The sequence below is a fragment of the Budorcas taxicolor genome, chromosome 6 (genome assembly GCF_023091745.1).
Source record: "Budorcas taxicolor isolate Tak-1 chromosome 6, Takin1.1, whole genome shotgun sequence".
NCBI lineage: Eukaryota > Metazoa > Chordata > Mammalia > Artiodactyla > Bovidae > Budorcas > Budorcas taxicolor.
This window is the reverse complement of record NC_068915.1, coordinates 13,483,657-13,510,846: the sequence shown is the minus strand read 5'-3', so window position 1 is coordinate 13,510,846 and position 27,190 is coordinate 13,483,657. Positions and strand designations below refer to the sequence as shown.

The following is a 27,190-nucleotide window of genomic DNA, read 5'->3' as shown; positions in this document are numbered from 1 at the left end:
AATTAAAAGATGCTTGCTCCTTGGAAGAAAATCTGTGACCAACCTAGATACCATATTAAAAAGCAGAGATAATACTTTGCCAACAAATGTCTGTCTAGTCAAAGCTATGGTTTTTCCAGTAGTCATGTATGGATGTGAGAGCTGGACTATAAAGAAAGCTGAGCACCAAAGAATTGATGCTTCTGAAGTGTGGTGTTGGAGAAGACTCTTGAGAGTCCCTTGGAGTGCAAGGAGATCAAACCAGTCCATCCTAAAGGGAATCAGTCCTGAATATTCATTGGAAGGACTGATACTGAAGCTGAGACTCCAATACTTTGGCCACCTGATGTGAAGAACTGACTCATTTGAAAAGACTGTGATGCTAGGAAAGATTGAAAGCAGGAGGAGAAGGAGACAACAGAGGATGAGATGGTTGGATGGCATCACCGACTTGATGAACATGAGTTTGAGCAAGCTCTAGGGGTTGGTGATGGACAGGGAAGCCTGGCGTGCTGAAGTCCATGGGGTCGCACAGAGTCCAACATGACTGAGCGACTGAACTGAACTGGACTGTAGCCAAACAGGCTCCTCTGTTCATGAGATTTCCCAGGCAAAAATACTGGAGTGGGTTGCCATTTTCTTCTCGAGGGGATCTTCCTGACCCAGGGATCAAACCTGTATCTCTTTCTACTTGTGCATTGGCAGGTGAGTTCTTTACCACTGAACCATCGGGAAGCACACTTTCATATGTATATATCAGTTCAGTTCAGTTCAGTTCAGTCGCTCAGTCATGTCCAAATCTTTGCGACCCCATGAATTGCAGCACGCCAGGCCCCCCTGTCTATCACCAACTCCCGGAGTTCACTCAAACTCATGTCCATTGAGTCAGTGATGCCATCCAGCCATCTTATCCTCTTTCATCCCCTTCTCCTCCCGCCCCCAATCCCTCCCAGCATCACAGTCTTTTCCAATGAGTCAACTCTTTGCATGAGGTGGCCAAAGTACTGGAGTTTCAGCTTTAGCATCATTCCTCCCAAAGAGCACCCAGGACTGATCTCCTTTAGAATGGACTGGTTGGATCTCCTATATATACACAATAAAAATATACTGTGTCAAAGACAAGCCTCACAGAAACGTCATTACTTTTAAAAGAGACAGATAGGAATGGTATCTAAAAGAATACTTCAGTTTCTATAACTGTAAAATGGAGTAATAGATTATATTTCCATAGCTTATAAATTATGACAATTAAATAATATTGCAGAGTATTTAGAAGAGTACCTGACATATACAAGCTCCCAATAAATGCTGTTATTATTAAATTATCATCCAAATGATCATTATTTTACTTTTTGGGTAATTCAACTTTTATAACAACTGTTTCCAAAAAGTAGCATTCTATGATACTATAAACTATGTAGCTGAGGTTTGTGAATGATCACTATGTATTATCCTGCACTGATAAAAATTATTCTTGGGATTTGTTTCAGAGTTTTCCTTAGGATTATGATTAATGTAAAAGTGGTTAGAAAAATGGCATTCCTGTCAGTAATCTTGATATTGCTGACACTGCTCAATGTTTGTTTAATGTGGTTTACTTGCTAAGTTGTGTCTGACTCTCTGCAACCCTGTGGACTGTAACCCACCAGGCTCCTCCGTCCATGGGATTTTCCAGGTAAGAATACTGGAGTGGGTTACCGTTTCTTTCTCCAGGGGATCTTCCTGACCCAGGAATCAAACATACATCTCCTGCATCTCTTGCATTCGCAGGCAGATTCTTTACCACTGAGCCACCCCAAATATCTGCTCAATATTTAGACGGGACCAGAAACAGCTTTAGAGAATTATTCCCATTTTATAGTTATAAAAACTGAGGTATCTTTTAGATATTTTTCCTAACTCAATCTCTTTGAAAACTGGTGATGTGAGGTTACTATTTTGATACAATTAGAGGCAGTTACTTAGCATCATAAAACATACCTCACGAAAAGTTGGCATTCCTCATAGAGGGGTATGTTTTGACTTCTTAAGTAGAAGCCAATACTTTTTATATCACTTAAAACCATGCTAGGTAGAGATTTTTCCTGTGTTGAATATCCTGGGGTCATTTCTTCAAACCACTTAAAAAATTTACATTGGTTAGCTTTGGGTCCATCACAGGTATAAAAGAGACGACCCTGAGGGGACAAAGATACTGAAACTTAGTAAGAAAAATAATGTTTTTATTTATTTATTTATTTTGCTGTCTTAGTACCATGTTTGTCAAGACTTCTCTAAAGGCTGCTTGGAGACTTCTCCAATATTATTTATGAATTCTTGCTTTTGCAACTAAATTTAAGTCCAAATTTACAAACTCAACTAACGATGAAGTGGAATACGCAAGCAGTGGAGGAAAGTTGTATTATGAGTGAAAGTACAGTTACAAGTACAAACCATCAGTCAACATTATACACATTTTACTAACTTCTTCTATAATAATGTTATCAGCAATATGAATTAAGTCAGTATGCTTCCCTATTCCTCTGGCCTTATCAGTTTTGTTACTCATACTAGAGACCAGTTTCAGCCCTTACTTTCTTCAGGGTCATCCCTGCAATCGCTAAGCCCTCAGGTGGTGACACATTCCCTTCTCAGTGCTCTTCCTGTAATTTGCGCATCCCTCCTATTTTATAAATTCCAGTATTATATAAAATTTCCTTTTACATCTTTTTCTCCATCTGCTACTTTGCAGCAAGTTCCCAAGCAATCTGAAAGCTGATCTTAACTCATATTTTTGTATCCTCGAATGCAGATCATCTTTCAGAAAAAATGTACTGAGTGTTTACTATATGTTAGTTACTAATGCCTCAAGCAGAAGACTCCTAGTCAAGACTTAACACTTTAACCTTTTGTACAGCAACAGGTACCAAGACTTTTATAAACAAGTAAGTCTAACAAAAGGAGGGGAAGAGGGAAAAATACCTTATTTGGACCTTCCTTTTTAACCATGACCAGTTTTGCAGGCTGCTGATGATGGCAGGATGGCACATTATTGTCTACATTTTTCAGTTTGTCTCCATCTGATGATGTGTAAAATGATATGTCAACTTTTGAAAGAGCTTTGTGCAGCCTTTGTGCTAATCCAAATAGCAATATATTTAAATGTTCTACAAAAAAATTTTTTAAGGTAATTTAAAAATATATACAGATGAAAATTAAATATAAAATAATTTCACATTTGTATCAGATATGTACTATTAGTTAAATCTGAAAATAGCCTTTGACAGAGTAAACTGTAACATTAACATCCATTTTTAAAAAGACGAGTATTACTCTTGTATAAAAAAACAATCAAAACTAATCACACACCATACTTAAAATTTCCTACTTGATTTATCAAAACTACCTCTAACACTTCTAGTTTTAAAAAAATTTTTATACTACATATTGAAAAAGATAATGCTGTCATTTCCCACTCTTAAATTGTCTTAAATAGACAATTTTGATCTGAAATTAAAATATAAGTTACTGTCAAAACCTGGATTAAATATATAGAAAATACCATATCTCAAGCAGAAATTTAATGTAAAAATTCATAATATAAGATACTACACTTTCTCACAGCTATACTATTGACATTAAGCAGCAATCAATCATAATAAAATTTTTTAAAAAATCTTGTCTCATACCTGTGAGACAAGATGTAAAAATCTGCTTATAATGAGCAGGAGACTGAAAAACAGCTGGTATGTGAATTTGCCTTTGGGGAAGACATGCAGATTTTACTTTCTGTCCACTTGGGAAGCATAGCTCAGAGTCATTTACCTCCTGAAATGCAATAATTCAAGTTATTACAATAACTCCAGAAAAATACTGTTTATAAGCAAATTCTATAGGTATTTTTTCTTTTGATTTCCAGAATGCATGAAAATCATTTTCTAATTTTAAATGAGAAATTGAGTATAGCAGGAAAGGCTATGACATCGCACTTTTAATGATAAGTAAGACTAACTTTTCTTGTTGGCCCCTTAATAAATTTTTAAATATTTTTGTAGGAAAAATTTATCTGATGTGAATGAATCATTATGTATCTCTACTTCTGGTCACAATTACAGTAAGAATTATTCATAACCAATGTAAATAGGATGTACCTTTACCGTAATAATGATCTGGTCAGCAAAACTGAGCTGATAGTGAAATGAAAATAATCAAAACTGAGCTGATAGTAAAAATGAAAACAACAGTAATAGTAGTGGTGGAAGTGATGGTGGAAACAGAACTATAATTTAAGTACCTTTTATGTGCCAGATACTGCACCAGACACTCTCAAATATGTAATTTAGTGGTTACAACCTCTAGAAAGGTCTTAAGTCAAAGATGGGACTGGGACTTTCCTGGCGGTCCAGTGGCTAAGACTCCATGCTCCCAATGCAGGGAGCCTGGGTTTGATTCCTGATCAGGGAACTAAGATCCCATAGGCCACAACTAAGACCTGGTGCAGCCAAATAAATTCATTAAATAAATAAAAAGAATTTTTTTAAAAAATGTGACTGTAGCAAGAGTTCTGGAAAACTCTAAAAAAAAATCCTAAAGCCACTGGCTTTAAGACTAAAATCATTTCACCTGTATGACTTTGGTAATTCTTTGGCTGAAATTCAGATAAGTACTGGAAAAGATGCACCAAGAAAACACTGGTACATTTCCTCACCTGTAAATCTCCTGTTAGACTGCAGTTGTAGTAGGCATACTCTCCTAACAAATTCTGAATTTCCTCAGTCTTAGAAGCCTCGTTTATATTCAAAGAAAATGCCTTCTTTCTGCAAACCGAATCTTGACTGCTAAAATCCTGCTGCTGCTGCAGAAGCATGTGTTTCATCATTTGTAAATGCACAGAGTCTAAAGAACTTTCATTCACAGCATCATTCTCTCTTTCACCTGTGTTACTAAAATGCATCCCAGAAACAGCCTCAGCAAAGAAGCCATCTGTTACTTTCTCATCAACTCTGTCTGGAGCAGTCAAGTTGCACTGGCGTATATTTTGATATTTCAGCCACTTGCTTTGAGTAGATGTATTATCAAGAAGTGAAACATCACTTGGAGTCATTTCCCTAGATTCGTTAGAGAAAGAAGCTTCACTTTGGTCCTTGGGCCCAAAGCTAAAAGAAGGAACTGCTGACTCTTCACACAGGCTGAATATGGGAAAACCGGAAGACTTTTGCCTGTCACAGTCCATCATAAATGAACAAGAATCTAAGTCAGGTGGCCCACTGGCAGGTGGCAGAGTAACAAGTGGAGCTCGGGTTCTACTTACTTCAAAGGAAAGCCTTTGAAGGTTCTTCTTATTCTCCAGAGAACTTGATTTTTTCATTACTGAAAAAAAAAGAGCTGATTAAAAATGTATTATAGATATCACTCAATCTTTAGAAAACAGTGGGTATCCATACAAAAAAGCAAAAATTACCTTCTGCCTTGTGCCAGAAAAGAAAATCACATTTCCTTTTAAAAAATTTTAACGGTTTTGGTCTCAAAAAAATAAAAATTTCAAACTTAATTTGAGACTCTGAAACCTTTTTAAGGTTGATATTGAAATCCTTCTCTTTTTCTTTTCTTAGCTAATAATTTCCATTCACCACCACCACACCTACCCCACCAAATACTGCATTATATTTATATAGCACTGAACTTTTCAAGTACTTTACAACCAAGAAGGGATTCATCATTCTCACTTTACAGATGAGGTTGCCAACCAAGGCCTAGAGGTAACATAACTACCAATTGGCAGAGTTAAGACAAGAAACCAAACTTAGGTTTTGTTCTCAACTTTATATTCCTTCTCCAGAGACTGAAGTTCAAGGTTTATTTATTGATGTGTTATAACCTCTCATATATTTATTATACTCATGGATTAATATGTTGACCTTCAAGGTAAAGAAGACTTTTAGCTTTATTTTGATACATTGTTATGTGATAAGAGTTCAACTGTGGTAAACACATGTTATGGCAGATTTTGGCTGAGTTTCAGAATTCCTTTCAGCATCACTAGTAGTTGATATATTCCTGAAAATATTAAAAGCAGTAATATTTGCTGAATAAATAGTAATACTGCATGAGAACTATATCAGCTTAAAGTTTTTACCTAAAATGCTATGGTTTCCTATTTTATAATAATGTTCCTTCTTGACAGAGTTTCTGTTTCGTTGGAAATAAACCCTGGCAGTCACTTGGGAAGGTAGCAGGACAGCAGGTAAGTCAATGGCATTCTTTTGTAAAGTGTTATGATGTAATCCTAACAAACTGATTAAGCAACATTGACAGGAAAGTTAAAATCTGATTAAATAGTAAAAGTCATGGCAGGTCTGTGTAGACCATCTGTCTGTTACTATCACTTCACTTGTTTTCAATGCTCACTCTTCCCACACTGACTCTTTCCTACCTTGCTTCTTCTACCACCCACACTCACTAAACCTTCCCCAACCCAATTCTCCAGACACTTCACAGCTTTCATTTTTATATCATCCACCCACGACCAAAAAATTACCTACAACTTTACTCCTCACTCAGCCTAACTTCAGAATCAAGGGAAGATACACTGATGAGATTGCAAGAAAACAGAGAGGAACAGAAGTTAGTGGAAGAGATCCTATAGATATATTATCTTATCAAGAAGCAGGAAATTACTCATAGGGAAGAGGTGTAATGTATGAAGACACAGAAGCCTGAGAATGCAGTTGAGGTCGCAGCAGTTGAAGAGCTCCCTGATAATGCCAGGATCCCAGAGCAAAAGAGGGGAAGCTAAGAGGTTATGAGAAGGTCAACCATGATTGACATTCACAATGAACCCGTTCCCTGGGAGGGGAAGGGGCTACAGAGGGGCCAGGCTCTGGAATTACAGCTGTGAGAAGTGTTGGCAATGGTAGAGGTCTGAGATGAGAAGATGAGAGGATAAAGAAGAAGGAAGGTACCAGAGAACTAGAAGGGAGTACTGGATTTGGAAGTAAGAGCTGTCCTCAACAGAAAAAGTCAAAGCAGAGTGTGGGAAGGCGTGAGGGTATAAGACAGTGAGTCTGGTTTCAAGATTATTTTTAGTTTAGTAGCAATCTCTCACGAAGGCGGCGATGGCACCCCACTCCAGTACTCTTGCCTGGAAAATACCATGGACAGAGGAGCCTGGTAGGCTGCAGTCCATGGGGTTGCGAAGACTCGGACACGACTGAGCGACTTCCCTTTCACTTTTCACTTTCATGCATTGGAGAAGGAAATGGCAACCCACTCCAGTGTTCTTGTCTGGAGAATCCCAGGGACCGGGGAGCCTGGTGGGCTGCCGTCTATGGGGTCACACAGAGTTGGACACAACTGAAGAGACTTAGCAGCAGCAGCAGCAGCAATCTCTCAAATGAAAATTTTCATTTTACATGGACAGATAGATTAGAACCATAATTAGATAATTACAGGAACAATTATGTACGTTGAGAAAGTGAACATTACCAGGTAAAGTTTGCGTTTTCAGGGACTCCTCAGAGAATTCTAGCATGAAGTCATCGTCTCTTGAGTTAAAAGATAAAGTAGAAACAGGGCTTAATGTGGAGATCTTCTGTTCTGGTGACATCACCTATCCAGAGAGAAGAGACAAAACTACAGACCAAATCCTCTTATTGCATTTTTCCCCTATAGCCTGAGCAAATTCTAGTAACTGTATTATAAAAACAATGCTTTCAAGCACATTGTGCAGAGCTATAGTGGGGCCAAGTTCCTTCCGAAAGGGGCAGGATAGAACACATGCACTAAAATAAACAAGGATATTGGAAAGTGAAATACAGAACATAAACCTGTTAGATTTATTTGAAATGGGTCAGATTCTGATTTGGATTGATATGAGTTATGGGGATTTGGTTGTGAAGATCAGGCTCCAGTCTTAGGGACACAGGCTTAAGCAGACCTCATGTCTGGAGCTGGGAAGGCAACACTTCCTGCAAACCCAAGGCCTGAACAGCTTTCTCTTTATGCCCTTAGGTCTAGGGTATATCTACAGTTGATCTAAACTTCAAAATATTGCTTCTAAATGGAATAAACTCCTAATATATTCCATATCTGAACAGTCATATCATCTCTATGTTATTCTCCTTCTAATAGGATTTAATTTTGTTGCTACTTCTAGAAATTAATCACCTTAAAAATCTAATATGGGTTGCAGTGCTCTGTGATAACCTAGAGGGGTAGGATGGAGTGGGAGGTGACAGGCAGGTTCAAGAGAGAGGGGACCTATCTATACCTATGGCTGATTCATCTTGATATGTGGCAGAAACCAACACAACATTGTAAAGCAATTATCCTCCAATGAAAAAAAAATCCAGTATGAATTGAACAGAGCTGGAGCCAGGGCCTCAAAACCAGCTGGAATTGGGGCTTCTGCTGCCACTAACTCTGTCTCTTTCTCTGCAAGTCCGCTTCTGTGTCTCTCCCAGTAGATCAGACTCTTCTGCATGGCGGGAAGCACAGCCCACTGAAAAATTCCTAAGAGTCCCACCGTTAACCACTGTAGCAGACGCTGTTGCTGTCCTGCCATGTCTCCCTGGCCTATCTCGGAGGTCATCTACAGTTGGGGCATTGCTCCTCTACCTGTCCCAGGCTTCCTACCTCAGCATCTACATCTTTCTGTCTGCGGACAGTGGCTGCGACAGCAGGTAGAGCAGGCAAAACGTGCCAGGTGGTTAATATAACAAGGAGTAACCTCCAGCCAAAGAGATGGGAACTGGTATGTGAATACCTTACTTTTCTTATTCTTCAGGGAGGACAATCCTGAGTTTTGTTTTACAGGCCTCTTAGTGGGTCCCCAGTACGACGCAACACCTTTTATTATTGCTTTCTTCCCCGTCTCCCAGTGTGACTGTGTTTGCAGATGGGGCCTTTAAGAGGTAATAAAGGTTAAATGAAGCCCTAAGAGTGGTACCCTGATCCACCAGAATTAGTGTCCTTATAAGAAGAGAATTCTCACTGTCTTGCACTCTCTTTATCCATGTGCACATACCAAGGAAGTATACATGAGAACATAGTGAGAAGGTAGCCGTCCGTATGCCAGGAATAGAGTTCTCATCCGAAACTTGATCTTGGACTTCTACCCTCCAGAACTGTGACAAAATAAATTTCTGTTGTTTAAGTCACTCACCCTCCGTTACAGCAGCCCTAGCAGACGAATAGAGCCCTGCAGCTGACTGCACTCAGTAAAGCCCACTTCAGTCCACTTTGTTAAGTCAGAAATCCAGGAGGCTTTCTCCTCCCCTTCCTTCACTCTGCTCTCTACATCCAATCCAGCAACATCCATGCTTCTGACTCCAAAATTTATCTTACACCTAACTACCAACTCCTCTATACTTTCACTGCCGCGGTCTCTTCTTCAAGTCACTGTCATCTACAGCTCATTTTAACTGGTTTCCTTGCTTCCACCACAGTGTCCATCAAATCCATCTTCCACACAGCAGCCAGCAAAACCTTTTAAAAATGTAAATGTAATGAGTTTTCTGCTGAAACCCTTCAGTAATTTCGCAATGGAACATAGACCAATGTTAAACCTCTTAATCTGACCTGCAAGACTTCATGTATCTGGTCCTACTCACTTTCCCAATTTCATTTGATTACTGCTTTCCCTGTGACTTTCCACAATCCAGCTACTATGCCCTTCGTTCACATTCTTGAACCCACCCAGCTCTTCAGTCTCAGGGTAATTACACTTGCTGTTTCTAAGATTCACCAAAATTTTTTACTGACAACTATTAAAACTGTTTAGGGGATTCCCTGGCAGTCGAGTGGTTAGGACTCAACGCTTTACTATCGGGGATCGGTGCATCCCTAATTATGGAACTAAAATCCCACAAGCTGCAGGGTGTGGCCACAAAAACAAAGCAGAAAGAAAAACAACTTTGTTCACATTATACCTTATTTTTTTCCCACGAAGTCCTCTCTGTTGATTTAAAATTATTATCCAAATAATTATATAAATGGTCTGAATCTTTAGGAGGGAAATCTAAAATTGCTGTCGGGGGGGAAAAAGCATGAATATTTATATACTAGTTTGTTCAATGTCAAATAACTTTTTAATATTATATTGTATTTATAATATACTTACAATCATTTTTAGTCAAGTCCTTAATAAACTCAGCTCTCACTTGAAAATTGTCTTGAATAGTAAAGCTAGTATCTCCTCTTGGAAAGTTTTCTTCATTTGGAAACTAGAAAATAGAGATTCATTTATCAGTTTAGAAAAAAGTGTGTATACATCCATAACTTTACCTATCTATCTATATATACATATATATATAGTTTATAGTTATAACTTGAGACACAGAAAAACAAAGAGATGTTATGAAGCCAATTCCATTCAGGGAAAGTAGAGTATATTATATTTCATCAAATCGTATGGCTCATATTTCTTATCTCATAACATCTTTGAGGTGGGCATACACCTTGAAAATAAAGACATTTTACATCTCCATAGCACAGACAACAGCTGGGACACAGTTATCTCTGCCTGTGCAAGTGCAACTACATGCAAGAGTCATACTGGTCAAATAATGATCACAAATATGAATTTGTGCCTTGTTAATATTGGACATATTAAAGCAATTCTATTGTTTATATGTCCTCAAGAAGATCAAACTACGGTTTAGCATCAAACAAAAAGTATTGTATTCATGGAAAGACAAGAAAACAAAGCAGTGTGATATACAATAAAACTCTATGTTCAAATAAATCTAAGAGTCTTTCACTAAATATAACATTAAAAATCCAAGTGAAGGTGAACAAAGTTCTGAAGATCTATTTCGTAGCACTGTTAATGTACCTCCCACTACCAAAGTGTGCACATAAAATGGTGAAGATTGTAAATTTTATAATATGTGTTTTTTACCACATTTTTTAAAAGGCAGTGAAAAGGCACGGTGTAAGGTTAATTGACTAGTGTTAATTTCTTAGTATCATACATTATAATGGTGCTTCTTACAGTTAATTATAGTATCTTGGGATTTTATGAAATACAAGATAATTTTTTAAGTTCAGATACTGCTGTGTGCAAGCAATCTGTAACACTTCTAAAAGTTCTTATCTCTTTTGGTAAATCCAGTCATTTTGCCTTAGAACACTTTTTATAAACTTGGGATGTAAAACATGACCATACTGATGTATGTGAAAATATTTAAAAATAAAACAAATGGACATAAATTTCTTTTTCAGTATGGAGTACTTCTTTATTCTCCTCTCAAAAACAAAACAAACAAGAAATGAGAAATAGAAACACCTCTTACCTTTGATGAAACTAAGAACTAATGGTATCCCTGAATTACAATATATTAAAAGGACGGGGAAACAGTATAAGCTTAGCAATATAGAAGAAAGTCAAACCAAAGTACTGACTACAAGAGCTCCTAATAAGAAATAAACAAATTGATAAACCCCAATAACCATGGTAATGCTCTGTTTCTTAAGCGTGGAGGTTACACGGCTGTCTTCACCCTGTGGTAATTACTGAGCTGTGCACTTACGGTCTGTGCACTTATTCTGTATGTGTTTTATGCTTTAATATAAAATGGAAAATTTTTAAATCTCTTTAACAGATACTGTTTCAAATACATGTATACATCCTTTTCTCAATAACCTCTTCTATCTAGTAGCAATGAGAGGTACTTACCATCTACTTAGCAGGGGAGAGGGGTGGATATCAGAAGGAAAACAAATCTAATTGCTGTTATAAAATATATTTTCTACATATAATCTGCCTATTTGCTCTTGTCATGAATTCCTAATATTCTCTGAAGTGAAAAATAATCAAGTTCCTGATTCTAAAAAAGGCAGTAAATCTTTCAAACAGTTTTATCTTACTTACTTTGATTTATGATGCTTCATGTGAATTTACTACGCTGTTTTTTAACTTACAGCTGTACGAAGATGTAAATATGCTTTCTCTGCAAAATTTAGTATTGACATAAAGAAAAGGATTTGGCAAGGTGCGACTGTAAGAATAATTTTACCTGCAAGAAGTCAGTCTGCAAAAAAGTGCCAGGCAACGCTGGTGTCAAAGAACAAGCGTTTGTTGTGCAGCTTTCATACACAGTGCCATCCAAAACCTGACTGCATTCGACCTGCGAGCTGTGTCCTCTGACCATCACAGTGCTAGAAGCAGATCCTTTCACTTGGTGCCCTTGAAACTCAACAGGCTACAGTAAAGTATTAAAACGAGCAGTGAGAAATGTATTTACAATGCATATATACAAAGAAAACAATGCATAATTCAGTTTTCTATTAAGTATTACTTTTTTGTTTTGGCCATGACACACAGCTCGTGGGATCTTAGTTCCCCAACTTAGGATCAAACCTAGGCCCTAGACAGTGAAAGCACAGAGTCGTAACTATTGAACCACCAGGAAATTCCCCACAGCTCTGCATTACAGACATCATGTGTGTGAGTGCATGCTAAGCTGCTTCAGTCGTGTCCAACTCTTTATGACTATGGACTGTGGCTCACCAGGCTCCTCTGTCCATGAGATTCTCCAGGCCAGAATACTGGACTGGGCTACCATGCCCTCCTCCAGGGGATCCTCCTGACCCAGGGTTTGAACCCGTGTCTCCCGTGGCGCCTGCACTGCACGCGGATTCTTTACTGCTGAGCCACTGTGGAAGCCCCTATAGCCATCATATTATGCTACAATGAAGTTTCTTCTTTTCTGTATACTAACTGAACTGCAAGCTCCTTGAGGGCAGAAACTCTTCCACTTCATCAAGGTATGGTGTGCATTTAACACCATGCTTGGAATGTAGGAAGGGAAGAAAGAGAAGGAACAGAGGAAGCATTTCCTTTGTTTAAAGGTTTTGTAAACTATCAGGCTATTAGCAAGGGAGATGCTGGGCTCTTAGCCTCCCAGATAATCGGCTCCTGTAGCTCTGAGGACAAACGAGGTCTAAGAATATCAAGACGGACATGTACCTCTGAGGGGTGCTCTCACCCACCCGAGACCTGGTCTGCTTTCAGACTGCAAATGGCTTTCTCTGCTGCCCCCTTGAGGGTTCTAGGATTTTTACTCTACACAAGGTGACAAAGTCTACCCAGAAGATGGAAAAACAGTGTGTAGAGCTGAAGGAAAGGATGTAAAGAATGAATTTATTTCTAACTGATAAATTAACAAAGTGACAATAATATATAATCTGAACATTCTTACTTAAAAATGGAGATTTTAAACCACACATTTTAAAGGAACTAAAATGCCTCTGGAACAGGAGTTTTGTTGAAAACACTCTGAATTTTAAAATATAACACATATCAATAAAAAAAAGTCTAAACCTTTAAAGACTGTATATTTCTACATTGCTTGATGGGGAATACAAATTCTCTATAAGCAAACAGATGCCTTGCTTTGTTCGCTGCTATGCCTATCTTTTCCAGAGGTATGTTGAGTTTTAAGAACAGAATCATTATTTACAAAACCCACCCATATATATCCTGTTATCTCTATCAATTTTTGCTGTGGAGTGGGTAGTACTACTTAGAGCTTTGGTTATATATACTTCTACCCATTTAGCCTGAAGTAAAAGTGGTGAAGTAAACTATAGTAAATAAAAAGCTATGGACATCTTCACTTTGTTCTGCACTGAACACTCATTAATGGTACTTTATATATATCATTGTATCCAATCCCTAAGGTATCCTATGTGTATATAATGCATTAGTCAGTGACAGAGAGAGGGCTCAAGACCAAAAAAGGGGTAGCCGTCATTAGTTTTTCTTGTTCTTAAAATCAGGTTAATTCATTTTGATCACTAACCTGTCTATGAAAACTCTAAAGTTGTGTCAAAAACAGCAGGAAAACATAATGAGTAAAAAAAATCAATTCATAAATTTTACCTTGGGGTCTTTACAGGCTTCTCTCTCCACTTGTTTAGGAATAACAGCTAGAAAAGCAGTCTCTTCTTCAGTGCGCAAGGGAAAGAACTAGGATAAAATATCAATTAGTGTGTTAACTAAAATAACTTAATAGGTGGTTTATGAGTTTGGTGGGAAAATGTTCCCAAACTTAAAGCACACGTCATCTCTATCTCGCATCTCTCTGTACATATACACAATAAACTACCCCTGGCAAAGGAGTGCTCTAGCAAAGAAAGCACAATACTAGTTAATGTAAAACCTCAGCGTATTAGAAAATTCTAATTCTGAACTTTAATTGAAATCTTCTAAAACAGTATGTTATAAATCCCATACTAAAATTTATGTTAATGCAGATTATTTAATTCAAAAATTAGTGTGAAATTAAAAGAGGAAAATCATAAAAAGTGTAACACTTTATTTAAAAAATGAATCATTTTCTAGCAACTCTAAAACACAAGATATAGACCACAGCAACTAGTCATTTTTAGTTCAAATAACTAAAATAGCCATAATTTCTCATGTGAATTACAGACTTGGAGACTTTGAGACTTAACAAATGAACTCACCTCTAGGAGTAATTTTATGTTTAATAATTATGAAGAAAAAAATTGTCACCAAAAGAGGTAAACTGTATTTCTTCACACATGGTCACTTTCATTTATAACTCTATAAGCACAACTGCTAATCAAGTAGCTCTTAGAAACATTCAACTCATATTTTAGAACTAGCATTTTTAATACTAGTGAATTTTAAAACTTAATTAGCATGGCATAATAGCTTCTAGTTCCTTTGCTATGTGTGAGCAATTACACTTACATAACAAAAGTGAAGGTGGCATTAAGCATATCCTCAAAGAGCACCCTAACTTTAAATTTTGAGAGTACCTTCTATCACTACTATATATGAAGAGTTTGTTTCAGAGTTGTAGCAAGAAAGCTATTATAAAAACAAAAATGTACTTCGATATTAATACTGAAGAGATTTAAATTACTTTTATTTTGCAAAAGATTCTAAGACCTTTTTCATTACTGTGAGATTATAAAACATTTTGCTTTAAAAATATATGACATTTATTTTAAATGGCAACTCATCCTGAAGGGAAAAACAGTGACAGTGTTAATTTGAAATTTATACTTTGTGATAATTATCACTGAAAAAGTTTAAACCGTATTTTTTTAAGTGGAAAAATAAAGTAAGAATGTGATCATTTGTAAGTTAAATTAGGAAGCTGCTGTTATGTTATACATTTGATCTTGTAATACTAATATAAGGGTGAAAAATGATTGAGTCACCACACTGAATTTTGTTTTGTTCTGTGCTGTTTTAAGCAACACAGCCTGCAGATGCAGCTGTAACTGTCAATGGCAATTCTTGGATTAGGTAATGCTTGCAAGTTTGCAAAATTAGCTTTATGATAAAAGATTTGTTATTTAACCAAATCCTACTGGCTACACAGGGCACTTACACAAGCCTGTAGGCTCATCTAAATGAGTAGAAAAGGGTAACTAATTACAAATAAATTCGAAAACTGGCAATATAAAACACAAACATATAATTACATGCCATACCTATATATACAGATACAGTATCTGATTACATTTTTAAAGTTAATTCACCTGCAAAGACTGAAGTGATTCACTTGGTTCAGCTTCATTTTCTTTTATCATCTTAGGAACAGAACATTAATATAAGCCAAAAGGTAATAGTAAGTTAGAAAAAATAAAGGATACCATTAGTAGTAATCAAAGAAATAAAAGGTAAGTGTTGATTAAATACTATTTCACTTAGGAAGAATTTTAAAAGATGTTAGTACTGGTAAATATAAAGTGAAACAAATATTCATTTGACATTAAAACATTAAAATATTTCAATCTGACTTATATCAACATCTAAGAAAGTTGTTCTTGGCCTTTCAAATTATCAGTTCCACTTCTGAGAATTAAATCTAAGGAAACACTTTAAAATGTAAATAATCATTTATGTGCAAAATTATCTACTAAAGTTTTATTTACAAAAGCAAAATGCTAGAAATCATCTAAATGTCCAAAATAGGGAACGGCTTGTCCAAAGCATAGGATATCCACAGGATGGAATGGTAAGTAACCTTTAAAAGGTACATTTAAGAGTTTTTAATAATGTGAGAAAATAAAATACAATATTAAGCAGAAAGGATATAAAACTATTTAGAATAAAACTATTTGTACCCATTAATCTAACATTTTTTAATACGCCAAAAAAAGCTGCAACTGTTAGCAGTAATTATCTCCAGGTGATATACATGCTAAGTCGCTCAGCCATGTCTGACTCTTGAGACCCTACAGACTGGAGCCTGCCAGGCTCCTCTGTCCAAGGGATTCTCCAGGCAAGAATACTGGAGTGGTTTGCCATTTCCTCCTCCAGGGGATCTTCCTGAACCAGGGATCAAACCCATGTCTGTTATATCTGTTACACTGGCACGAAGGTTCTTTACCATACAGGTGGTTTGGTAAGTTTTATTTTTTTACCTTTTTCTGTATTTAAAAAATGAGGAAAAAATTGATAATATTTTTTAAAAAACAGTAACATGAAAAATAAAATATTATACAAACTAGGGGTAAATGAAACAATGAAAGAACTGTTTCTTCAAATGTGCTAAAAGCATCTTCACCGGGAAACACTAATTTAGATAATTTATTCTAGAATTTCAATTCACCCCTAATTAGTATTATTAATTTTTTTTTTAATTTATTTGACTGTGCCAAAGCTTGGTTGCAGCATGCAAACTCTGAGTTGCATATGGGATCTTAGTTCCCCAACCAGGGATCAAATTTGGGTCCCCTGCATCGGGAGCTTGGAATCTTAGGCATTGGACCACTGGGGAAATCCCAGTATTATTATTTTTTACATTATTTCCATGGTTCCCAAACTGGTGTAACAAGATACTTTGGGGTGCCTCAGTGTACTCAATGGGGGCTCCACAAGATGATTTAAATTTGAAGGAAACACCATGTCATTAGACATCTGTCAGAAACTGAACAAACTACTAATTCAAGGTAGCTCAGTTTCAACATCAAATCTCCTGTCATTTCTGTCAGTGACATCTTATCTTTGTGAAGCTGGGTTTTAGGAAATTGCTATGATAAAAATCAATTACCATGCAAAAATCAGTGTGGACCTAGAAACTGAATCTATTCCAAGGTTTGAGAAACTGGACAGTGTCCAACAAGTGCATGCATTCCATTAGTAAATGTTTAAAAATAAAATGCTTATTGTAATCATTTCACAATCATATATGCATATCCTATATCAAGTCATTATGTTATATATCTTAAACTAATACAATGTTATACTGTTAATTATATCTCCATAAAACTGGAAAGAAAAACCAAAATGCTTGCCAAGTTAATTGGGCATGATAAGGTTTTAATACTACTAACTAAATAAATAGAACTGCTAGGTATTTCCTTTGGCCAAGCGATGCATAAAATCACTGAGATACAGGGGAGATGGTGAACCAAGATAGCTTCAAACCCTCGGTATTTCTATAATATCATTACAAATTCTAGAGCATTCTATATGAAAATAATAAATATACTGACAGAAAAAAAAATGTACCTGATGAGGATCCTGGTTCAGATGAGGAGACTTTGGTATAGCTTGTGAAACTACTGTAGTCAATGGTTTCCCAGCTATAATGGACAAAATCCAATGATCTTATTCATCAAACATATAGTAGTGCTCTAAAATTTTTTCTAAAACTGAGTGAAACAAGGAATGTAACCATTATTTTGAAATTACAGTATGCCAGACACTGTGGAAATAGCAGTGAACAAAACAAACAAGATCCCTTGAAAACAGAGGGACACGGAAGGTAAATAAATTCAGTTTGTGATACAAAAGGATTTCATAACACAGGGCAATATGATAGAGTAATTTTAGCAGGATGATCTGGAGAGATCTCTCATGGGAAGAAATGCTGAAACCTGAGGATAAGAAGATCGGCTATGCAGGAATAAAGATGTTCAGGAAAAAGGCAAAAGAAGTGTCAAGACTCTGAGACAGAAAAGCTGGTAAGGCTGCAAAATGGAAAGGAGGACAGGGTGGCTAAGTCAAAATACCTTATCAGTTATCTGTTTAAAATGGGATTTTTTTTCCCCTAAAAGTCACCAATAAGACTGTAATTTTTAAGTGTTCAGTTCTGGTAAAATCAAACAAACAAATGTAGCTATATCCAGTGTAAACTTCATTTTTTACCAATTATTATTTTTGGTTTATTTTTCTGTAAATATGCAGACTATATTTAAATGAAACAAAAATTTTAGAACTTGAGCTTATTTATAAAAAGAATTTTTTAAAGGCACTGGATGAAAATTTTTTCCTTCACTGCCTTCACTCAAGAATAAACTTCTAAATTAACATTTCTAAAATGTATCCCATTATCTCACAAAAACTTTAACATATTGGAGAAAATATGTTTTGTTTTTATTTTAACATTTTCACACATCCTAAAATGGTGGTAAAACGGATTCTTCTCTAATTCTGAATTAAAATCCATGAAGTCATTTGTTAAATTCTAATAAGAAATTTCATCTCTTCAAACTGTCTCAAGAAAACCAACTTAGTCATTTGTTAGAGAAACACCTATGACAGAAAATACAGTCAATCCTCATTATTCACATATCCCACTTACTTACTAAAATTTATTTGTAACCCCCAAATCAAAGCTATATTTCTGAGGTCATTTGCAGACATGCACAACTATGAAAAAATGAGTTTCCTGATGTGCACATTCCCAGCTGAGGTAGAAGGAGACACTCCACCTGCTAATTTCAGCGCTCCTGCTCCAAGGGTCCCTTTTGTGATCTGTTTAGTACATTTTTCATAGTTGAGGGCTTTTTATTGATGACTTTGCTATTTTTAATGTTTCCTAAGTGTAGTGCTGCCTAGTGTTCCTAAGTGCAAGAAGGCTATGGTGTCCCTCATGTAGAAAACAAGTGATAAGTTTCATTCAGGCATGAGCTAGAGTGCTGGTGGTCATAACTCCAGTGTTACTCAATCACCAGTATATATTAAGTAAGGCATCTTTAAATGGAAACACACATAAAACAAGGTTTTACCACCATATGACCCAGCAATCCCACTCCTAGGCATATACCTTGAGGAAACCAGGGTTGAAAAAGACACACGTACCCCAATGTCCACTGAAGCACTATTTATAATAGCTGGAACAGGGAAGCAACCTAGATGCCCACTGACAGGTGAATGGATAAAGAAGTTGTGGTACATATACACAATGGAATATTATTCAGCCATTAAAAAGGAACGAGTTTGAGTCAGTTCTCATGAGGTGGATGAACTTAGAACCTCTTACACAGAGTGAAGTGAGTCAGAGAGAGAAAGATGAATATTGTATTCTAACGCACATATATGGAATCTAGAAAAATGGTTCTGAAGAATTTACAGGGCAGCAATGGAGAAACAGACACAGAGATCAGACTTATGGACCTGGGGAGAGTGGAGGAGAGGGTGAGATGCAGGAAAGAGTAACATGGAAGCTTACATTACTGTATGTAAAATAGACAGCCAATGGGGATTTGCTGTATGTCTCAGGAAACTCAAACGGGGGCTCTGTATCAACCTAGAGAGGTGGGATGGGGAGGGAGATGGGAGGGAGGTTCAAGAGGGAGGGGATATATGTATACCTATGGCTGATTCATGTTGAGGTTTGATAGAAAACAACAAAATTCTGTAAAGCAATTATCCTTCAATTAAAAAAAAAAATAAAAAACCAAGGTTTTATACTAATTAGCTGATGAAATGTTCTGACCAGAGGTTTGAAGGAAACTAACCCTGCATTTCTCCTAACCTTCATTTCTCCTAAAAGCAATGGCCTACTGTTCACTAATTTACTGTTTGGTAACTTTATAGAACATATACCACACAAATAATGAGAATTAACTATAATCCTCTTCTCCAACTTGATGAGAAAAAAGAAAAAATTTCCCAAAACTAAAATTTGTAATTCCTAAATCTTGTATTAGAAATTTATATCCTTATCTGATATTTCATAACCACATCTACCCACATTTATTTTTCAATAGTTTTTCATTTTTAATTGTTTAGAAAATAAACTATAATAATAACCATCAGATTTAACTACATTAAAAAAAACAGTTTCTAGGTACAATAATTTATTTCTATTTTTCTCAGGGATTCCTTGAGATAGTCAAATAAGAGTTCAATTTTAACTTTTGAATATTATAAAGTACATTGTTCATTTGTTCATATGTACATAATTATGTCCTACATTATTTTTCTTTAAAAATATGCTGTTGGCAAATACCATAAGCCAAGTCAAAAGGCCAATCAATAACATACTGAAAGAAAATATTTGCAACATATATCATAGATAAAGGGCTGATATTTCTAATCTTTAAAGAATTCTTCCAAGTAAAACAGAATAAGAAGACCAACAACCGTGAAAAGACTGGATAAAAAGGTAGAACAGACAGTTCGAGAAAAAAGACAAATGATGTTTAAGTATATGAAAAGCTCAATTGCACTTGTAGTAATAGAAATACAAATTTAAAATATACTCTCATTTCTCATTAGATTGGTAAAAATTCAAAAGCTTGGCAACACACTCTATTGGCAATGCTATGCTGAAACTGGCACTCTCTTACATTATTAGTGGGAGTGAGAAATGATATGATTCCTTTGAGGGAATTCTGAAGTATCTAACAGACACACTTACTCAACAAACCTACTGCTAGGAATCTGCCCTGGAGACACACCTGCAATAACATGCAAAAACCCAGAGAGTTACACAGATATAAAAGCTTACTCATTGTCACATTACTTCCAATAACAAAATACTGGAGACTGGTTGCACAAATGATGGTTCAACCACACAGTAAAATATTACACAGCCATAAACAAATAAAACAAGGATGAGACCTGCCATTCTAACCTTCAGGATTGCTATCTGGCTCATATGTCTGCAGAGTTCCTTGTTGTTTAAAGGAGGTATTTTTCAATGCTTCCAAGCCTTCCAAAGCCGTACTGTGTTCAGTCAATGATTTTAAGAGAGAAATGCTATTTACTAATCCAGAAATTTCTGAAGAATTTCTAATACTATTCCAGTATTGTTTGCTTTCTCCAGAAGTTTCTACATCAATATGGTCCTGGGATAAACTTTGACTCCTTCCCACCTCTTCAGATTCAGGAATATGTGATTCTTTGTCTTTGGAAATATTTTTTTTTCCCAAAGGGTAACACAAAGAATTGGAAGCTTGGGTCTGTGATTTATCAAGTGCAGTACATTCTTTAGAGTGAATCTGTTTGGCATTTAATAGCTGGATACTGTTACCACTGCTAGAGGTTAATGGTAAAACCTGATTGGTATTTTTGTCTAAGTCACTTCCCACAATAAAAGGCCGAGTCTGAGCCTGTTCTGAAAATAGGTTGTTTTCAGGTTTCTGATCAGTGGCTATGTTTAAAAAATGAGGAATATGTAAATTTGCGTTCATACTTTCAGATTTACTTGGGAAGGAAGCACTAATGGATTTATTAGTGCCTTCATCATTTTCTACATATCTATCATCAGTCCACTCTAAAGATGAGTCAAAATTGCTTAATGTGTCACTACACACCTCCTTTCTTTCTTTCCCAGTGTTTCCAGCTTTCCAAGTTCCTGTGTCATAACCTACACAAGTTCTATCACAAAACTGTGAAGGCAGAATCTCTTTCACAGGAAATGTCTCTGAAAGTGTGCCCCCAATAGACGTTAAGAGAGGCAGATGTTCACTGCCAACTTCTTTACAACTTATATTCTCACATCTTGAATCGCTGCTATTAACCAAAGTTGCCTTCACCCAATCCTCTGAATCCTGGGAAATTTTGCTGCTTTCCTGTGATTCCTCTTCAGTGTCACTGGTTTCGAAATTGTTTAGATTAAATGTGACTTCCACAAGTGGCTGTGATATATCACTCATGGGTTCATGAACACTACTAAGGCTTTCATCGTTAGTGCTACTTTTAGAAAATATATCATCAGAGATTCCAGAATTGTTACTTAGTGAAGATTCAACTTGCAGATGTTCATACTTCTTTTCTGCTGTTCCATTTATATTTGTCTCCTGTGCTTTTTCTCTAAGAAGAATTGATCCTTTTTTGCCTATCTGGTCATTTTGATCAACAGATCTTTTATTATTTTTTTGAATGTCAGAATCTAACAATAAGCCATCATTTACTACAATGCTACAATTAATTGGGAAGCTACTGTTTTCATAGAATGAAGGAATTTCTAGTTTTCCTTCTTGATCCCAGGATTGATCATTATCATCTATTGGCTTATCTTCATTATACCTTTTTCCCTTTTCAGCACATGTTTCAAAGAACTGGATCCTTTTTTGCATCGAAAGGTCTTTCAAGTTTAAATTACCTTCTTGGGTCTTGGGTTTCTCTTCCGTATCTTTTCCATCTACTGTAGAAGAATGTGCAGGTGAACTCTGTGAGGATAAATACATGGCCCACCGGCTTTTACTTCTCATGGCGTTTTCTGATTGATACTGGTTGTGCAAACTTTCTGTGCTCTTCACTTCAGCATACTGTTCCTGTTCAATTAAGCAATTTGGTTCAGCAGGAATTTCTAAACTTCCTTGGGGCTGTATCTGAGGGAAATGGCCTACAATCTCAGAATTTAGCTCCTTAGATGTACTTGTGGATGTGGACTTCAGAAGAGCTAATATCTGGGCTTTGCTTCTAATGTTTTGTGAAACTCCTAAACCGTGAGATGCCAAACTATCTCTTTTCATGGACTCATCATCGGTCAGTAAAGAATCTGAATGCTTATTTACAGAACTGACAGGAGAGCAAACATAATTTTCTTCACATAGCACTTCTGGGTTAATCTTGAAGGATGGAGTAGAGATAACTGAAGAAAAAGGTATGCCATTTCGCTCTCTGTTCTTGTAAGTGACAATGTTCTCAGAGTCGGTTGGCATATTACTTGTATCTTTCTTGCCAATTGTAGAAAACAAAGGAGGTGTGCTGTACAATGGAGAAAGAAAAACAGGACCAGGTTTCTCAGACTCAAGTGAAGCAGCTGGTTCACTATTTTCTGTAATAACCGTTTTCTTTGGCACTTGACGTGGTCCTTGAAAACCCTAAAAATATTAAACAATTATTAGCTATTCTATAGATGATAAAGAAAATGTAAAATGAACTGGCTAAAAAAGAAAAAAGAATGTGCATGTTTTACAAGATAAAGTAACAATTAAGATATAAATTTTGGGAACCTTCCCTGGTGGTCCAGTGGCTAAGACTCTGCACTACCAATGCAGGGGGGCTGGGTTTGATCCCTGGTCTGGGAACTAGATCCCACATGCCACAACTAAGACCCAGCACAGCCAAAAAAAATAAGATATAAATTTTGCTATGCTAAAATGCAAACACTCATTTGTATTAAGATTAGAGTTTACTTCCTTTCTACCATAGTGAAAGTGAAAGTGAAGTCGCTCAGTCATGTCTGACTCTTTGTGACCTCATGGACTGTAGCCTGCCACATTCCTCCATCCATGGGATTTTTCAGGCAAGAGTACTGGCGTGGGTTGCCATTTCCTTCTCCAGAGGATCTTCCCAACCCAGGGATCAAACCCGGGTCTCCCGCATTGTAGGCAGGCGCTTTACTGTCTGAGCCACCAGGGAAGTCTTTTCTACCATAGCCTATACTATGAAGTACAGTTTTAATCATACAGTGCAACAGCTTTACAATTCACTACTTCTTGAAATGATTTTATAAATATATATTGATGTATTATTTTCAACAGAGAAACTTACAGTAAACTTCCTTTTTAAACCAGCAGGCTGACACCCAAGGGATCGGCCAGAAGACATAAACCTCTTTGAATTTAACGCTGGTGCTTCTTTAATGACATCCTGCTTGACAGCTGTGCTTCCAGCAACTTTAACCTCCTCAACTGTGATTAAGTACCGATCACTTTCTAAATCATCTCCAGGTTTAACCTAAATTTTAAAAAATAAACATCAAAATCATATATGTCTAATTATTTGATTATATACGTGTTGCAATAAGCTTCAAGCACAGGCAAAGACAAAATGGATATTCAATAAATAGTTGCTAAATGAATCAATAACTATTTATTATTATGCACTAGTTAACTATCAACAAGCACACAAAAAAGTGATACAACAAAATTAATTCACTAATTTGTTTATTCAGCAATACATATTAAGGATTATACGAGCACTTTTGCTACATGCTGGGGATACAAAGACAAACAAGAAAACTGTGCTTCATCTCAAGGATTTCACTTAGAATTCATAAAATTAAATATAATTCTTAAATTAGAGCTATTAAATATCAGTTATATATGTATATCTTTATAAATTAATTGAATTAGATATATAAAATTATCATAAATTATTACAAACTATTAAACAATCATATTCCTAATAGCATTTCTAATCAAAATAGCATTTCTAATCAGTTTAATAAACAGAATACAGTACTATTACCATTTCAGACTGCAACATAAAAAGATTATCAACCTAGCTGGTAATATGGAAAATCTGTGTATTATCATAGATAAGCTACTCAATCTTTACTCATGAAATAACTTTAAATGAAATAACAGTAACCATTGTTACCATCAATTAAGTATCTACTAAAATAATGCTCCTCCTAGACCCTCTTTTGATCAATATTAGAATTCCACCACCATTTTTGTCATAAAACTTTAAAACAGATTAAGTACCATGGCCAAAATCAACACAATGATAATAACAATATACACTTTAGCACTTTGAGAATCACTGTACTAAACAGCGAGGCACTTTACCTAAGCTATTTCTAATTTTCTGACCAATCAAGTAGAATACGTCCATGGTCCTCATTTTATAGTAGATAGGGTGAACACAGAGAGGTTAGTTAGCTAGGAAGTATGTGAAAGTGGGAAATAAATCCAGAACAAATAACTTCTACTGTCCTTATTCTTTATACTAAAATATTCTTTTGGTTCCCTTTTCTGCCTTCTCCAGAGAAAAAACATGACTATTTGAGAAAATATTTCAAATAAGAACAATTTCACAAAATGTATCCCACTGTAGTTCTCTGATTATCAAAACCACATAATAGAGTTAGAATAACTTTCTTAGCTCAAATCCTAGCCTTACCACTTTAACTCTATAAACATGGGTAAATTACTTAATCTTTCAGTACTATACTCTTAGTCTATAAAAATCACAGGGCTGAATAAAGATTAAATAATATCTAAAAGCCTTTAGCAGAGTCTAGCTAATAATAAATGTTCAATAAATACTATCTATAATTACTAACATTAGTGCCATTACTATACTATTTAACAATATTCACAAAGGAAGTAAAGGATTTTTTAACAATAGCTTAAATATATTAAAATACCTCAGGGCACTTAAGAAATAAACTCTCCAAACATCCTCCTTTGTCATCATATAAAATTGCCTATATTAAAACAAAACAAATATTAACAATGTTTTAAAAAAAAGGACACAACATAATTCTACTTTTCTTAAATATCTTCAAAGCAAATAAAAAGTTGTTATATAAATAAATCATGTCTTAAAGGATTACCCTCTTTGTAAACTTGGATTAGAAAGTGCATCTGTCTCAAATGTTTACTAATCATCCATTCAGTGTGTGTAAAAAAGCAAAGGCATACTCATAAATTCAAAAAATTAATCCCTACCAGGAGAATCTTAGAATGAAACTGGAGAGAAAACCGAATTGGAATAAGTTACAGGAGGCAAATCAGGAAACAGTATCAGTAAAGAGCTTATTGTAATGCTGTGATATGAAGGATCAAGGAGATGATTACAACTTGAAATAAGTCCTCAGCAATGGGATAAGACAATTGTTTGAGGCATAAAAAGTAAAACTTACTGAATGTGCAGGATATGGGAGAAAAAGGAAACTAAGGTGATGATCATTTTCTGGCTTTCTCCTGTGTCTCTCTAGCTCTGTAGCCATGCTGTTCACTGTTCAGTCGCTCAGTCATGTGTGACTCTTTGCGAACCCATGGACTGCACCAAGCCAGGCCTCCCTGTCCCTCACCATCTCTCGAAGTTTGCCAAGTTCATGTCCATTGCATCAGTGATGCCATCCAGCCATCTCATCCTCTGACGCCCTCTTCTCCTTCTGCTTTCAATCTTCCCAGCATCAGGGACTCTTCCAATGAGTCAACTGTTTGCATCAGGTAACCAAAATACTGGAGCTTTAGCATAAGCCCTTCCAACGAGTATTCAGGGTTGATTTCCCTAACTGATTTGACCTCCTTGCTGTCCAGGGTACTTTCAGGAGTCTTCTCCAGCACCACAGTTCGAAAGCATCAATTCTTTGGTGCTCTGTCTTCTTTACAGTCCAGCTCTCACAACCGTACAATTTTATGTGGCCACTGGGAAGACCACAGCCTTGACTTATAAGGACTTTTGTCAGCAGAGTAATGTCTCTGCTTTTCCACGTTGTCTAGGTTTGTCATAGCTTTCCTGCCGAAAAGCAATCATCTTCTGATTTCATGGCTGCAGTCACCATCTGCAGTGATTTTGAAGCCCAAGAAGAGAAAACCTGTCACTATTTCCACCTTTTCCCCTTCTATTTGCCATGCAGTAATGAGGCCAGATGCCATGATCTTAGTTTTTTTAATAGTTTTAAGCCAAGTCTTTCACTCTCCTCCTTCGCCCTCATCAAGAGGCTCTTTAGTTCCTCTTCGCTTTCTGCCATTAGAACGGTATCAGCCACATATCTGAGGTTGTTGCTCTTTCTCCCACCTGTCTTAATTCCAGCTTGTAACTCATCCAGCCTGGCATTTCTCATGATGTGCTCAGTGTATAGATTAAATAAACAGGGTAACAGCAGACAGCCCTGTCGTACTCCTTCCTCAATCTTGAATCAATCAGTTGTCCCATACTGGGTTCTAACTGTTGCTTCTTGACCTGCAAGCAGGTTTCTCAGGAGACAGGTAAGACGGTCTGTATTCCCATCTCTTTAAGAGCTTTCCACAGTTTGTTATGATCCATACAGTCAAAGGCTTTAGCCTAATCGATGAAACAGTTTCAAAATGAAACCCAGAATCTTCATTGTTCCCTCTAAATGTGCTTTTCTTTTTCAGAGATCCTATCTTACTCAGTACCATAAGCATAATACAGAAACCTAAAAGTCACTCTGGATTCTCCTCTCCTTCATATCCAAGACCTTCAGATTCTGTATTTTCACAATTTCTCTCTATTACCATTTCTCTCCATTGTCAATACTGACGCCTGCATGGTCAGAGCCCCATTATGTTTTGTCTA

The 27,190-nt window shown here is 36.3% G+C and overlaps 1 protein-coding gene across 1 annotated transcript in view; it reads right to left on the bottom strand.

Moving 5' to 3' along the window:
• Nucleotides 1-27,190, bottom strand: part of ZGRF1 (zinc finger GRF-type containing 1) — a 51,995-nt gene that overhangs the window by 21,397 nt on the left and 3,408 nt on the right. The window contains exons 3-16 of the mRNA XM_052642202.1: nt 25,287-25,346; nt 23,684-23,869; nt 20,814-23,010; nt 17,459-17,532; nt 15,481-15,531; nt 13,844-13,930; nt 11,976-12,161; nt 10,079-10,181; nt 9,888-9,985; nt 7,444-7,567; nt 4,667-5,328; nt 3,648-3,786; nt 2,941-3,125; nt 1,960-2,156 (exon numbers count right to left, since the gene is read on the bottom strand). Coding sequence (XP_052498162.1) covers nt 1,960-2,156; nt 2,941-3,125; nt 3,648-3,786; nt 4,667-5,328; nt 7,444-7,567; nt 9,888-9,985; nt 10,079-10,181; nt 11,976-12,161; nt 13,844-13,930; nt 15,481-15,531; nt 17,459-17,532; nt 20,814-23,010; nt 23,684-23,869; nt 25,287-25,346 — 4,349 coding nt within the window. The remainder of the gene's footprint in view (nt 1-1,959; nt 2,157-2,940; nt 3,126-3,647; nt 3,787-4,666; nt 5,329-7,443; nt 7,568-9,887; nt 9,986-10,078; nt 10,182-11,975; nt 12,162-13,843; nt 13,931-15,480; nt 15,532-17,458; nt 17,533-20,813; nt 23,011-23,683; nt 23,870-25,286; nt 25,347-27,190) is intronic.